This window comes from Strix uralensis, chromosome 20, assembly GCF_047716275.1.
Source record: "Strix uralensis isolate ZFMK-TIS-50842 chromosome 20, bStrUra1, whole genome shotgun sequence".
Taxonomy (NCBI): domain Eukaryota; kingdom Metazoa; phylum Chordata; class Aves; order Strigiformes; family Strigidae; genus Strix; species Strix uralensis.
This window is the reverse complement of record NC_133991.1, coordinates 4,725,635-4,739,725: the sequence shown is the minus strand read 5'-3', so window position 1 is coordinate 4,739,725 and position 14,091 is coordinate 4,725,635. Positions and strand designations below refer to the sequence as shown.

General features: G+C 45.3%; 1 protein-coding gene across 1 annotated transcript in view; it reads right to left on the bottom strand.

The window, feature by feature from the left end:
* Positions 1–13,782, bottom strand: part of MYBBP1A (MYB binding protein 1a) — a 60,401-nt gene extending 46,619 nt beyond the window's left edge. The window contains exons 1-16 of the mRNA XM_074890091.1: positions 13,585–13,782; positions 13,331–13,426; positions 12,446–12,529; positions 11,967–12,041; positions 11,485–11,592; positions 10,242–10,432; positions 9,783–9,950; positions 8,342–8,459; positions 6,140–6,429; positions 5,109–5,216; positions 4,375–4,500; positions 3,413–3,616; positions 2,646–2,754; positions 2,155–2,242; positions 912–1,063; positions 211–300 (exon numbers count right to left, since the gene is read on the bottom strand). Of these exons, the coding sequence (XP_074746192.1) occupies positions 211–300; positions 912–1,063; positions 2,155–2,242; positions 2,646–2,754; positions 3,413–3,616; positions 4,375–4,500; positions 5,109–5,216; positions 6,140–6,429; positions 8,342–8,459; positions 9,783–9,950; positions 10,242–10,432; positions 11,485–11,592; positions 11,967–12,041; positions 12,446–12,529; positions 13,331–13,426; positions 13,585–13,761 (2,184 nt within the window). The 5' untranslated portion in view covers positions 13,762–13,782. The remainder of the gene's footprint in view (positions 1–210; positions 301–911; positions 1,064–2,154; positions 2,243–2,645; positions 2,755–3,412; positions 3,617–4,374; positions 4,501–5,108; positions 5,217–6,139; positions 6,430–8,341; positions 8,460–9,782; positions 9,951–10,241; positions 10,433–11,484; positions 11,593–11,966; positions 12,042–12,445; positions 12,530–13,330; positions 13,427–13,584) is intronic.
* Between the last annotated feature and the right edge of the window lie 309 nt (positions 13,783–14,091).

The following is a 14,091-nucleotide window of genomic DNA, read 5'->3' as shown; positions in this document are numbered from 1 at the left end:
TTTCCTTCAAGGCCAAGAGACTAATAAACATGCACTTCCAACAAGCTATTTGTGTGCTGCACTTTTAAAATAAATCTTAATAGAGCAACTGCCATTTTACTCAAGACAGAGAAATGCAATTATGTCTATTACTACAGATCAGGAGAAACATTATTTTTAAACAGTGAAGGTCTGAAGAATATTTGTCACTGGCAATGGCACATCAGTTACCGTGTCCCGTGCAGATTTGATCCTTTTGTCTGATTCTTCCATCACAACAACAGCACTTTCTTCATTTTGCTCTTGGTATGGGTCAAGAACCTGCAAAGAGAGACTTGTGTTTTTCCAGTGTTTTGTTTTGATGCATTTCTTATGTACAACAGTCAGGAATTTTGGCACAGTAAGAATAATGAAATGTAAGTAAGCGTCTTCAACTTTCTGGCTTATAATACCATGTTTGTTAACATGCTAAGTTCTTTCTATAAGGAACAAAAAAGATGGAGAAAACTGAAGAGGTTGGTGACATCACACATTTTGATTTGTTACAAATTAAATATTAGGTTCTTCATATAAAGTACCTGACACCTCATCTTTGCAAACCACATATTACTCTCAGAAGGCACCACCTTACCCAGTGGCATGACCAATTCAGATTTTCAGTGTCACTTATTTTTAGCACCTCTATGTTTAGCCTTTCTAGAAAAAAAGAAGTCGTTAGCGTGTATACTCGCATGTAAAATCTACCAGCTATATAAACTGACCCAGGAATTTCTTCAGCCTAAACTACCCAAGAATACAGCTTAAAGTTAACAGATCTCAGGCTCTCATTAAAAAAAAAAAACAAACAAAAAAACAAAAATAGAGACATGCTTGTGTATCTGTTAGGGACAAGACAGACAAACAGTGCAATACCCTACTAGTGCCTCACTTACATCCAGGATCAGCTGCAAGCCCCTTTTGGTCAGGTTAGGGCATATCCGCACAAACACGCTCTTGGAAATCCGACGTATGAGTAGGCTGGGCTGGGCAAGGAGGGAGAGAAGGATTTCCACCATCACCTCAACCCATCCTGGCTCTGCACTGTCTGCACATGAACAAACAAACAATGACAGGAAGGGGCAAAAACACTGCACTGGCACATCAATAACAGACTGCAGAAAAATTCACCAAGGAAAATAAGATAGTCCTTCTAGCTGACTATCAGAAGTACTCACTCAGCAACACAGACCAGAAATAATCAAGTGTGAAGCTAAAGATTGTAGCTGTATTGGAAGACATGCCTGAAAGTCTCTTTAGGCCACTGCAAAGCCTTACCAGGTAACAAACCTACTATTCATTAAATCATTACTTAGATTAGCAGTTCTGCAAATCATGTGACACCTACATGGCCACATTAAAGCAATCAGCAGCCAGTCAGCAAAAGTATCTACATTTTACAGCATTTCCAATGAAATCAGGAGTCACAGCAGCCCATGAAAAGTGCTGACATTTGCAACTAGTCCATTAGTCCAAAAGTTTGGGAATCCTGATCTACATACAACCAAGTCACCATAGAATTACAGCTTTTATTGTCACAGTACCCTCAAGTTTACACAAATTTAAGGCAAACAACAAGACTAGAATTAGTGAGCAAGTCAAAAGACCAAGCCAGGTTCTCCCCTGGTCAAGTCCCAACCTAGCTCCGCAGGCCCTAAATGAGGACTAGCCTAAATCAGCGAACAGGCTGTATCTACACACAGGACACGTTTAGTTTGCCCTGAACTTGAGCTCTGAAAGCACTAAGTTTCAAGCCTGCCGGCTGCTAGGAGAGCCCAGAGCTTTGCCCAGGCAGATGCCACCACTTCAGTCAAGCTTTTGGCCAGAACAGAACAAGGACTCAAGATGAGTGAACTCCCTTGGACACTGCTCAGCTGAGCAATGGCCAGCTCTGAAGCTCACCTATCCTGTACAAGGCACACAGGAACACAACCCACTGAGGATGTGGATAGAGAGCTGGAGCAAGAGAGTTAGAAAGACAAGGAAAGAGAAGGAAGGAGAGGGGATTCTCCTGGGGATAACTGCATCAAGCCAGAACCAATGCAGTCGGAGTGCTTCACTAACGCAGAACTGCCATCTTCTGGCTTTTGACAGACCATTAACAACCCCACTCCGTTTCCTTCTGTAGGAAGGACTCACCAGTCTTTTTCTTCTTAGGTTCTTTGCTGAATGCCCTCTCCGTGCAGTTCAGGAGGTCACTCAGAACATCCATTGTTTCAGATTGATTCTGTTTGATCACAAGCAGACAGTAAGCACTCTGAACTCCCCACTACCAACAGCAACAGAAGGAACATACCCTGAATCTAAGGACCTCTCTAAATAGGTACAGAAATTAGAATCAGCTACTACAACCCCTTTGCAGAAGAAAATACGAAACTAAGTAAAAATTGCTCCACTCAGCAGCAAATCAAGGGCAAAACCAATGCTCAGGCCAAGCTTTGCCCCTGTTCAGTTGCTGTCTACAGTCAGCATAAGAATCACAGTTTATTAGCTGCCAGTTGCCCATTTTCAGAAGCCAGAGGCTGTGAAAGAGTGGATCTCTGAACACAAAGAAACTCTCCAGCTCAGCGTTCAGAAAGCCCAGCTATCAGTCCATTTTACACCACTCAAATACACTTCAGAGGTCTTACCTTGAAAAGATGAATGGCCATTAAAAGCAGAAGTTGCTGGAAAGCAATGACTTTGGCACTGTCTGATTTATTTTCCTTCTTCTGCAGATTCTTCACAGACTGAAGTGTTCTGAAGAAAGGAACCCTTTTGAGTCTTTCACAATTACAACAGCAAGTCCTTTCTTACGATCAGACTAAAAACATGACCAAATCTACAGTCCTGTTTCCTGTATCTAACGTTTGATTTATTGAAATTAGACGTATATATAGAACACAATCTTAACCCAACAACAGTATCTCACCCAGTGTGGCTTATAAAAAACTGTGCAGTTGGGCACAGGCTGGATTCCTAATACCGTAGCTGAGGCATAGACCTTTATGGAAAAATCAAGCTCAGAGAAGAGCACCAGAAAAGACACTGAGAAGTTATACAGGCATTATTGGGAGAAAAGATTATCAGAGTTACAGTCATGTTTGGGAGAGGGACTATGAGCAAAAATATAAAAGGACATGGCCATAGTTACACACAGAAGGAACAGAAAGAAAGGAACAGAGTGATGAGAAACAGGGAGGCATCCTGAAACCCAGCCACAGGTGTACAGGATACTCAAAAGGAAGAGACGGAACTGCCACTGCCTGTGAAATGGCTCTGCTACAGCAGCCAGAACAGCAGCAGGAGGAGGAAAGAGTAGAATCTCTCTTTTACTGGCCGAAAGAGAGACTCAGGCTAGGGATTTTCCACCTTCCTCACCACACCAACCCTGCACCCAGCTTCCCAAGCCTCTCACCTCTCCCAGGCATCCCTCTGTCCCTTGGTAAAAGGCTTCACAGCTCTGACATGCTCACTGGAGAGCAGCTTGTTGGCATACTCAACGAGGAGAAAGATCCACAGCTTCCCATCCGCAGTCACACCATGGATGTGCTTCTCCCTCAAGGCTGCAGCCTTTGCTGTATCCCCCAAAACAGTCAAGGTGTTTAAAGTCTGAAGTAACCTGCAAAGAAAAACAGCCAGCGTGTTACTGCCAGAGGAACCAGATGGCTTTTTCATGCTTTCCAAAACGGCCACCAGTAGAGCACTTTCACCCCAGAGCTCTGGTCACTCATTGCAACCCAGATTCAAAGGGCTTAAGTTTCAACCCATGCACTTATCCAAGCACAGTAACATACAGCTCATTGTCTTGGTACCCCCAAGGACACTGACTATTATCCTCGGTTGTTTCCCATTCTGTGTCCCACCATGTCCTCTGCTTTCCCTCTACTGAGGTTGGAGCACCAGCTTTGGCAATTACCTAGAAGCACTTATTATTACCAACTCCCCTTCCCTTAGCACAGGGAGGATGCAGAGCCATCAGCAGCTCACATGCAGAGCAGACACAAAGCCAACAGCAACCTGCACAACCCCACCACCTCTCTCTTGGCTTCTTCCACTTCTAGCTTGCAGCAGAGGCAATGGCAATCTTATGAGAAAAAGCAGTCTAAGCTTAACTCTACACCTACCTTTATCATCACACACATACTCAGCAGGTTTGACACGTAAAATCATGTTTTTATTGGACAAAACTTAAGGATCTTTGGGAAATTCATCTAGGATCTCCTTAAAAAAAATCCATTCCCTGGTCCTGGAGTCAAACAAACACTCCCATAACAGCTCACAACCCCAAACCTCTCGTCCTGGTATTCACAGGCTGATCTTATCCTCAGGGAAACAAGATAAATTTCCAAGCTTAAAGCATGCAAGCAAAATCCTTACCCAAAGAAGTAGTTTTCCGCCACTGAATGAGCCTCTTCATCTATGGGCTTGGATGGAAGGACATTTGTCTCATGTATTTGGGAAGTCTTTTTCTTAGTCTCAAAGAAAGCATGGAATAAGCAAAACCTAGAACGAATAGAAACAAGAACAAAACTAAGAGCCAGCTTGGTCACAACAAAGCAAAAACAGCCCATATATGCAAACCAAATAACGCCACATATTCATCAATTTTTATTCAATATTGTCCAAGCACTGAAAAAAGTCACTACTTACAATAAGACCCTTTCCTCAGGGTACACAGGGTAAAAAATAAAGAAGGATGATCAGGATTTCACAGAAGTGAAATGCCAGCACTTGAGGCCACACAATACAATACTCAGACTGTCAGATTTGGGTCATATTCTCCAATATTTACAGATAAATATTAAGATCTGATGCAAAGATTACAAGTAGTATCTTTAAGCAGTCTAGGCAACCAGGAACCTAAAATTTACTGAAAACAAATGGGACTAAGGTGATTTTAAGTGCCTGAACTACTTACGACAAGAGCTTGTCCGAGTCTGCAGAAGGTATTTTGAAACCAGAACCTGGTCACCTAAGCGATTTATGTTATGGAATATTTCCACTACTGAATTTGCCTAATGTCATGGGGACAGCTTGTCTAGAACATTGCTACAGAGCTAAACTGAATTATTTCAAGCACATGTGGCATTAAGTCTTTAAATCATTCTCACCTGGAAATGTCCATCACAAGGCTCTCTTCTTTTTTCGCTGAACTTTCAATGATGTTAGCGAGTCGGTGGATGATCCATTTTCTTAATCGAACAATCTTATGTTGTGCTCTTTCAGTAAGGAAGTGGAGACAATCAGTAGTCTGAACACTATCCCAAAATAAACACAACCCACACAATCCACTGCAGCAAGAGGTGACTTCCAGACATTTAGAAGCTTTACACTAAAGATGGCAAAGTCACATAGTAAGAAAGCAACAGGCACATAAGAAGAGATACAATCTTCCCAAGTTTGCTTTTTACTATGCAAAAGCCAGTCTATTTTACCCCACTGAGGTACTCCAGTTTACTAAAAAACCCTTCAAGAATTGCAGCAGTCAGCAGAGCACAAGTAACACACAGACATACTGTTTTAACAGCTTACATCATCTTTGGAAGAGGCCCCTCCAGGTAACCCAGTGCCCACAGCACCAAGTTGTGGGTATTCAGCAAGCAGCAGCACCAAGGAGAACAGAACTTTCTCTTGGGAAGTTTTCCTAGCTAGAATTGCTACAAATGCCTATCAAGGATATAAGTATTTACAGGCTACTCTTGAGACACGGAAGTGGGTGCTTTGGTGTGGGCCAAAGAGACAAGAGCACTCAGGCCAGTTTAATAGTCAGATAAAAGGGATGCACAATTCCTACAAAGACCTCAGAGTCTGTAGGGAGAAAAGAAGCCACTGGACATTTTTGCCAAAGCAGCTGTCACGGCTAGAAAAACAAGAGAAAAGGCTTCTTCGGCGACCCAGTCTGCTTTGGTCAAGCTGGCTGGTTCTCACCGTGTTTGCTCCTATTTGCAGGATTGAATTTGGTCCCAGCAAAAGAATCAGGTGCTGGGGCTAAACCTTCTGGGACAGAGGAAATAGAACAGGCAACAATTGTCAATTCATGGCAAGGGAACCAGCAAACATCGGCTGTCCAGACCAGACTTCACACAGGTAGCTACCCTAACCACAGGACAGAAAGAGGAAGGTGCATCATCTATACACTCACATGTTCACATTTCCCTGGTTCTGTTTTTGCCGGTTACTTGAGAAGTCTAAACAACAGTCAAAGTCTGGCCTGAGGAACATGTCTTTGAGCCAGTCAATGTAATTTTGCAATGCCACTGGCTGCAGGTGTTTGACTACCCTGGAAGAGCTGGACAACACTGGATAGCCTTGATTGGTGAGAGTAGAGAAGCCGATCATCACTGCCAGCTGCCTCTCCGGGTCATCGCAGCTGCTCAGAAATTCATCTATATATCCTTCCATCTCTGGAGCAAACTTAAATCGGTCTGGAAGCTGAAAACACAGTCAAACAAGCAGTTAGGAACCTCACGCTGAGTCCGAGTGTCTTTGTATGTACAAATCACTTTACAGATTTGACTGCAGTAAGTAAACTTAAGTCACATGCCTGAACGTTTGCCACACGGCATACAGCAGCTCTTCAACCTCACCTCATGGTCTTCCTCACATAGTAGCAATCACTGTAAACAACCACGGAATCTGGCCATGTACCAACTTCAACCCTTTGATTTGTACCTTCCCAAACAGTCATGCTTCAGCGGGCTGGACCACACGCTGGCAGTGCAGCTGAGCTCCTAGGCTGATCAGCAATGATTTTGGGTGGAAGTCCAGGGTGTTTCTCACATCATCTGCCTTAGACTTTCGCTCACTTTGGAAACTTCCCCACAACAATTCTGGTCTTGTCTAGCAGCCCTGGACCCTGATGATCTACAGTGGGCAGAACAAATCCACCTCCTCTCCCTGGTGTCTCTGAAGCGTTGAGGCATAGTATAAATACCCCTACAAGGATTCTCACACAGAACAGAACTCAGCAAGCTCCTGCTTCCACTGTTGAACTCAGTACTTGTGCACCAGTATGAAAACTGGAAGAAAAACTCCAGGACAGACTGCTGTAAATAGGCTAATAACTCACAACAGGGTTTCATCAATCATCTCTCAACAAAAGCAAATCAAGTACATCTGCTCTCCTGGTGAAAAAAAGTGGATTCAGGAAGATAACTGTCAGTAAATATCAGACTCAAGCTTTGTCTAGTTCCATCTCCAACAACAACAAGAATCCCACAAGGAAGTACAAGATAACAGTATTTGCTTTCCAAAACAAACAACCCATGTTGAGGTACAAAACCAAATAAACCCACAAAAACAACAAATTCAAACTACGATCTTTTCTACTTCCTCATCATCCACAATATCAGGGGTTTCTCCTTCCATTCAGTCAATCATTGTCTTCAGTGGATTTGTATGTTTCAGGCAGGAATCAAAATAACAAATGTATTGAGGGACATGGAAGCACACAGTCTAATTCACTGTGCAACAAGCATAAAAAGCAAGGAACAAGAAAAACAACTGAGTCAGTGGATAAGCCCTGGAGAAAGTTGATCCATACAGGGAGGAACCATGGTAAGCATTATTTTCAGAGCAAACCCACGCATCTATTGCTGCTTTGATACCAGAACAGAAAGACTGTAAAGTCCTATTCCTCCCAAGAAAGGGCAATGGTTTTTGGGCCCACATGAGGAGGCTTTGGATTATGTTACCACAAAAAGCCAAGCCAAAGCCTGTTTTCATCTCTTATTCTTCCTCCCTTTACTGCAGGGCTGTGGTGTTTGCCAGCTTCCCAGGAGGGAAGGAGAAAGAGGAGTTCCAAAATCCAATTCCCAAATAAAATTTGTGCTTAAACCTCAGATGTACTTATTGAAACAAGCACTAGCATAAACAAAAGCATGAGTTGTCCCTTTTTGTCTTTGCCTTCAAATGTTCATGCAACACCCAGCACAACGACAGACAAAAAGGACCTTCTGGACACACAAAATCAAAAGGACTGTTAAAGGATGACGTACGACATTGTCAAAACGCTGAGGGCTGCCCTTCCTCTGCTTCCCCCATTGTTAGAGCTTTTTAAGCAACGTCAATGAAAGCAGGTGGGTCGGTGTTGAACAATTTCAGAACTCTTAAAATAAGTCTGAGTGAAAAATACACAAATAGGCAATGATGATTAAACACTCTATACTCAGTACACTGCAACCAGCAGTCATACAATAACCTTGCTTTTACTAAGTGTCTGAGGTCTAAAATTACATAAATTCTTTTTATACAAGACAATGTGAAACTAGAAAGGGGGGCAGGGAGGACTTCTGCTCAGGACAGGGTCTTCAGCCCTGAGCACAAGTATTTTCAGAAGACCTACCTGAGTCGTTACCACGTGTTCTCCATAGTGCTGCATCACCTTCCCTTTGAAAACCATCTGTAGCTGATCCAGAGACAACAAGGGGAGAGCGCTGCCCAGCAACCGGTAGCACATGTAACTGAGTGGAAACAAAGATTCCCTCAGGTAGAGGCACAGCAGTAAAGCCACACACAAGGGTAACATGGAGAAGAAGCGGTGGGGTGGGCTATATGGAGCACGCAGGAAGACAGAAGTCAAAATTAATGGACTGTGTGCTCATAAATCCTACTGCCCAAAGCTTTTCTTCTAACATGGCTGTTAAGATCTCTCCCTGTAGCAGGTCCTCTGCTGTCGAGAAATAGGTGAATCCTCACCAGCAGTTCCTTTCTCTGTCCACTTTCTGGATCTCTTCTCCCCAGATACTTATTTCCACAGTCCTAATAAAAACTTACTTAGTTTTTGACTACACAAATTTACTCAGTTTTGACAGCAATGTCAAATTTGGTCAGAATTGTCCAATGGGCTCAGGAGTTATTCATGGACAGCACTAGCCTCATTTCTGCAGGAAATCAGGCTAAAAAAAAGCAACACTGTTGAGCATACAAAGGGTATTTTCAGACTTACTCAAGCCAAGTAAGACAAGACTTAAACTGCTCAAGCTTCCTTTTCACTGTGATATTCACGTAGTATGTTAATAAAACTTTTTGTAGGTGCACCTCTACAACTTTTAAACTCTTGATCTAAGAAAGATTTAAACCTGGCCACAGACTGCCTTGCTATGGACCAAATTAAATTATGCTCCCCCAAAATGCTCACAGATTTGTAATCTGGATTTTGCAGCACTTTTATACAGTATGAGTCTCACCAGACAACTTAAATAATCCTATTAAGATCTAGTACTTGGAAAAGGAGCTGAAACAGCTACTGTTAGCCACAGCCATATCCTACTTAAGAACACAGACCATGTCAGAACCCAAACATATCCAGGGATTTTAATCCAGTCCATCCCAGAGTCCAGAAGTATTAGACACAAATTTCAGAAATAGGGTTTGTCAACACAGGAGCTGTCCTTCTTAAACTACACAAACAAAGCCAAATGACTCTCCCTCTCAACCACTTAGAAAGAAAGGGACAGTACAGCTCCTCTGACAAGCCTTGTAGGAGCAAGCTACAGATTTAAGACACCTTTATGCCCAGTGAGGTACATCACCTTTATGTGCTGTCCTAGTTAAATTTAACCCCAAATTTGGTTTATGTCACAATTCTAAGAGAAATCTTACTAACTCCTGGATTTAGATTCCCTATAATGGTTCTCATTAATACCTAAGCAATCAAAAGCAAGTGTTCTCACATTGTTCATGAGAAACCATATGCCCCATCCTACCACAGGGCAGCAGCAGGACTGGGGCAAGAAATAGAAGGATAATATGAAAAACAACAAACAACATATGTTAAAACAAACCTCACAGGTCCTGACTTCTCCTTCAATAGCCCATTCTCCACACCTTCTTCCCAGAACAGTTCAAAGGCACCTTCCTTCAGTGAAACTTGTAGCAAATCAAACACTACACCGGGCAGTTTCTTGTCCTTCTTCTCAGACTTGGCAGCACTTTGCAGAAGCTCTACAAGTCTAGAAGAAGAAAGAAAATAATGCAAGAGATCTGGCCTGGAAGGGGATTGCTGAAGGCCAAATTCATCCTGCTGAAGGACACAGAACATTCCCTGAGCACTGCAGGCTGTGCCTCTTGGGAGAAATGACAGAGCTCTAATTTAGGAACCTGTCTAACAGTTAGCACCTAACCCTTAACAGCACCTGCAGTGGCAAATACAGGCAGGTTTCAAAATGAAAGCCACAATTTCTCTCACTGCTAGCCGAGAGACTGAGAATGTTGCATTTAATGCTCCTTATTTAAGAACTTACCTGGGAATATTTTCCTTATTTACAACAGTAGGCGAGCCAAACAGCTTCTTCAGATTTTTAGGTTTCAGAACACCAGGGAATTTCTGTATGCCCACAAGCAAAAGGTGCAGGTTCTCTGGAGATGTGAAGGCTGAAGCGAGGTCACTTTGCACGATGCCAAACAGGACCTCCTCAAACACAGTTTCAGGAACCTAAACAGGAACGAAGGTGAAAGGATACGAGAAACATCTGAGGGCATTTTACTAAACTTGCCATGTAGTATATTCAAATATCTGCATTTTACTAAAACCTTGCAGTGTTTTGAAACTTTAGAAACAGTCTTCACGGTGACACAACCAAATATAAACCATGGACGTGCCTAGTACTGCCATACAGTCCCCAGGTGCTTAACCACGTGGAGCAGGACAACATGTTGTCACCAGACAGCAATTCTGGTCAACTGACTCCAGTTGCAGTTGTTCTCTTGCAGTCCAACTCCTCCTGCCCATACAGCCATGCAGCCCAGGGAGGAGGAAACACTCTCATATTAGTTTTTAATTATATGCCCCCAAAACAAGCTACTTGTTTCAATAGGATTTGCTGGTAAACAACTGTGTTCAATGGTTTTAGAAAAAACTGGATCCAACATTTTCATCAATAAGAAAAGCACAAAAACTGCTTTGTCTTTTTTAAAGTTTGGATTCAAAGTAAATTTAAACCTAACATCAAGACTAAATGACAGAACAATTCCATATAAAACATTATTTAATTTTTATTTAACACTCTTAGTCTTCACATCTACAAATAATATCCACATAGAAGAAGGAAATAAACAAACTCTTCTTTTACTACATACTCAGTATGTAGTACTTTATTCCATGTACCTACACCCTTTCACTCCCAACAGCCCAAAATTCAACCTCAGGCCCAGGCTTGGTGCATAAATAAGAAGGTTTGCTGTCCAGAGTTTTCAGCATACTTCTATTCAAAAGGGCAGAGGGTCTAACAAACCACCCAAGCAAGTCAACTGGGAAAAAAAAAAGACTATGGGTTTGTCCACGATGAAATCAGTCTAAGCTAAACCAGAGCATCCCTCCCAGAATAAAAGCATCTGCCCACAGACAACACAGGAAACAGCTCCCACAGTTTAAACTCACTCTTCCACATACCCTCATTTAATTATCAACTATGAACAAATTAAGGAAAAAGCAGTCCCTGAAGCAAAGTCCTCCCTCCTCCCACCCACCACACGCTGTGGCTGTACCTCAGACATGATGTCAATAAGAGTTTTGCGAGGGAGATCTCTGAGGTGTGCTTGGTGATGTGACAGCTGCTGGAGAAGCTGGATGCTCTCCAGCAGAGCTTTCTGGTCCTAGAAAGGAAAGGTAAACCAGTATCAAAGATTAAGCTGAAGGCTCAGGTATAGACCTACTTGTAATAAGAAACCTACACAACTGCTTCCTGATAGGCCGCTCAGCTTTTCCCAAAATGGTGTTTTCTGGCTGTATACAGCAACAGATCCCGTCCTTCAGGGGGAGGTAGGAACCTCCTGGACTATCTGACACGGTTCCTACATTCTAGTCAGGAACAGACATTTAAAAACCACAAAAAGTCCATGGGTAAGACAAAAGTCTTCAAGTCCCATCTCATCAATTAGCCAACAATGCAGCCTTTCCCTCTAGATCGTCTTTACACCTCAGACAGCCCTAGAACCGGTACTGACAAACAACATAACAGGAACGTTACCTTAATAAGCCGGCCAGATTGAAACAGAGCCATAACGCCAAAAAAGTTTCCAAAAGCAGCATTTCGCACAAGTTTCTGAAGAGGGAAAAAAAAAAGGGGAGGGAGGGTGTTAAAAGTCCACTTCACTGAGCAGTTACATTTCACATTCAGCTGCAGCTCTCATCAGTGGAACAACATGGCTGGAAGATCTCGCCTCGAACACCCTCCCATGTGAGGGTAGCACACTGAAAAGAAACCCCCTGCACTATGTTTAAGAACTGTCCTAGGTTATCTTTCCATCACAGGGATGAATCTCAGCTAAAACAGGGCCAGATGACAACGTCATCAACTTCTAGCTTTCACAAATATTTCTGTTATTTCGTTATAGTAATTTGGTTTAGCAAGAACCCCAAATCTACAGCATCCAGGTACCATGGCTTCAAGGAACAGAGAACAGTTAATTTAAACAGGCTGTTGGCCAATGCTATGAGCAGACTCACCTTCTTCACTTTCTCCAGATTGTGTTTTTCTTTTATCTGTTCCAGGACACTGTACAAGGGAATTTCCTCAAAAGCCTGTAAAACCTGAGGAGATGGATGGAATAGCTCAGTTTGCAGTTCTTCCATTTTATGAAGTTTTATTGGGTTCAGCCAAAAGAGAGCTGAACTGTCATTCAGCACAGCAGCAGATGTGCTGCTTTATCAGCCCAGAATAGAGACAACTAGATCAGTAAAAGATGCGTCAGAATAGGAACTAGTGCGGACATAAACATACCTGCTGATATTCCTTTTCTATTTTCCCCTGTACGCGACACAGCAGGATTAATAATGGGCACATTTTCCTGCAACAACTGCCTGACCCTCTAACAGAAGCAACTAAACTTTCCAGCGTGGGCAAGGCCCCAATCGAAGTGGGAAGAACACACGCTCTTCTGCATTATCGACTCCTCAGGTGAGACGAGGTCAGATCCACCCGCTCGGATTCTTTGCCATGTTACAGACTCAAACAACATGGGGAAAAAAACGCTCTGAAGCGTGTGTTAAGGGTGGCCTTTGCAGATCTCCCGCATAAACAGCCCGACGCCAGCAGCAAGCCGATTTTAAGAAGTCACCATAGTTCTAAGTGCAGCATATTCGGCAGCCTGGCCAAGGTTCGCAAACTGAGGATGGATCCTGAAGCAGGAGAGGATTCTGGAGCACGAGAGGGACGCTGGCACAGCTCCCACCTTTCTAAACTGCTGTTTCTAACCCAGACTAGCGCCATTTACACCCGCCCCGTTTTCCGGCGCTGGCTGCAGGAGCCCTGCCTGCCCCCCGCACGCAGGAGCCCTCCAGCCCCCTCACAACGGCCACGGCCGGGCCCGCGCTGCTCTGGGACACACTCACCTGCGCCAGGGCCAGGCTGAAGCCCGGGCGGGCGGCCTCGCGGGTGGCTCCCAGCCCTTCCACCAGACGCCGCAGCGCGTACTCCAGCTCCTCGGCCTGAAAGACAGACCCAGCTCCGGCGGGGCTGCGGGACCCCGCCGCACTGCCGGCCGGCGCCCCGCCGCGCCTCTGCCCGCACAGACGCGCTGCCGAGCGGGAGCCGCGCCGGCCCGGTGCTGCCCCAGCCCCCACGGCCTCGCCGGCCCCGGCCTCACCTTCCCGCCGTCCCGCAGGTGCCGCAGGAGGCTCTCGGTGGCCGCCAGCCGCACCTCCTGCTCGGGCTTGGCGATGTCCCAGAAGAAGTCCAGGAAGGCGCGGCCCTGCCGCAGCACCCCGCGGGGGGCGGCCACCGCCACCACGTCCACGCCGCCCCGGCCCTCTGGCTCCGCCATGCCGCCGCTGCCCCACGTGCGGCCGCCGCCGTCCTCCGCCCGCCCCGCCTCTTCCGGGGCAGCGGGGCCCGAGCGGGGACGGGCCTGTCAGCGCCGCCGGGCCGCCGCTCCCGGCTCCCCTCGGGGCCGCCCCTCGGCGCCATGTTCCCCTCCCCCCCCTCACAGCCCGGCACCCCCGCGGGCCCTGTGCTCTCCCCCCCCGCTCCCTTCGCTGCCCCGGGCCCCGGTGAGCCGCTTTCGCGGGAGGTTGGAATCCCCTCCCCGCGGGGAAGCGGGGCTCGGCGGGGGAAGAGGGCTAAAGCCCTGCGGGGCGAGCGGGGCCCGGAGCGC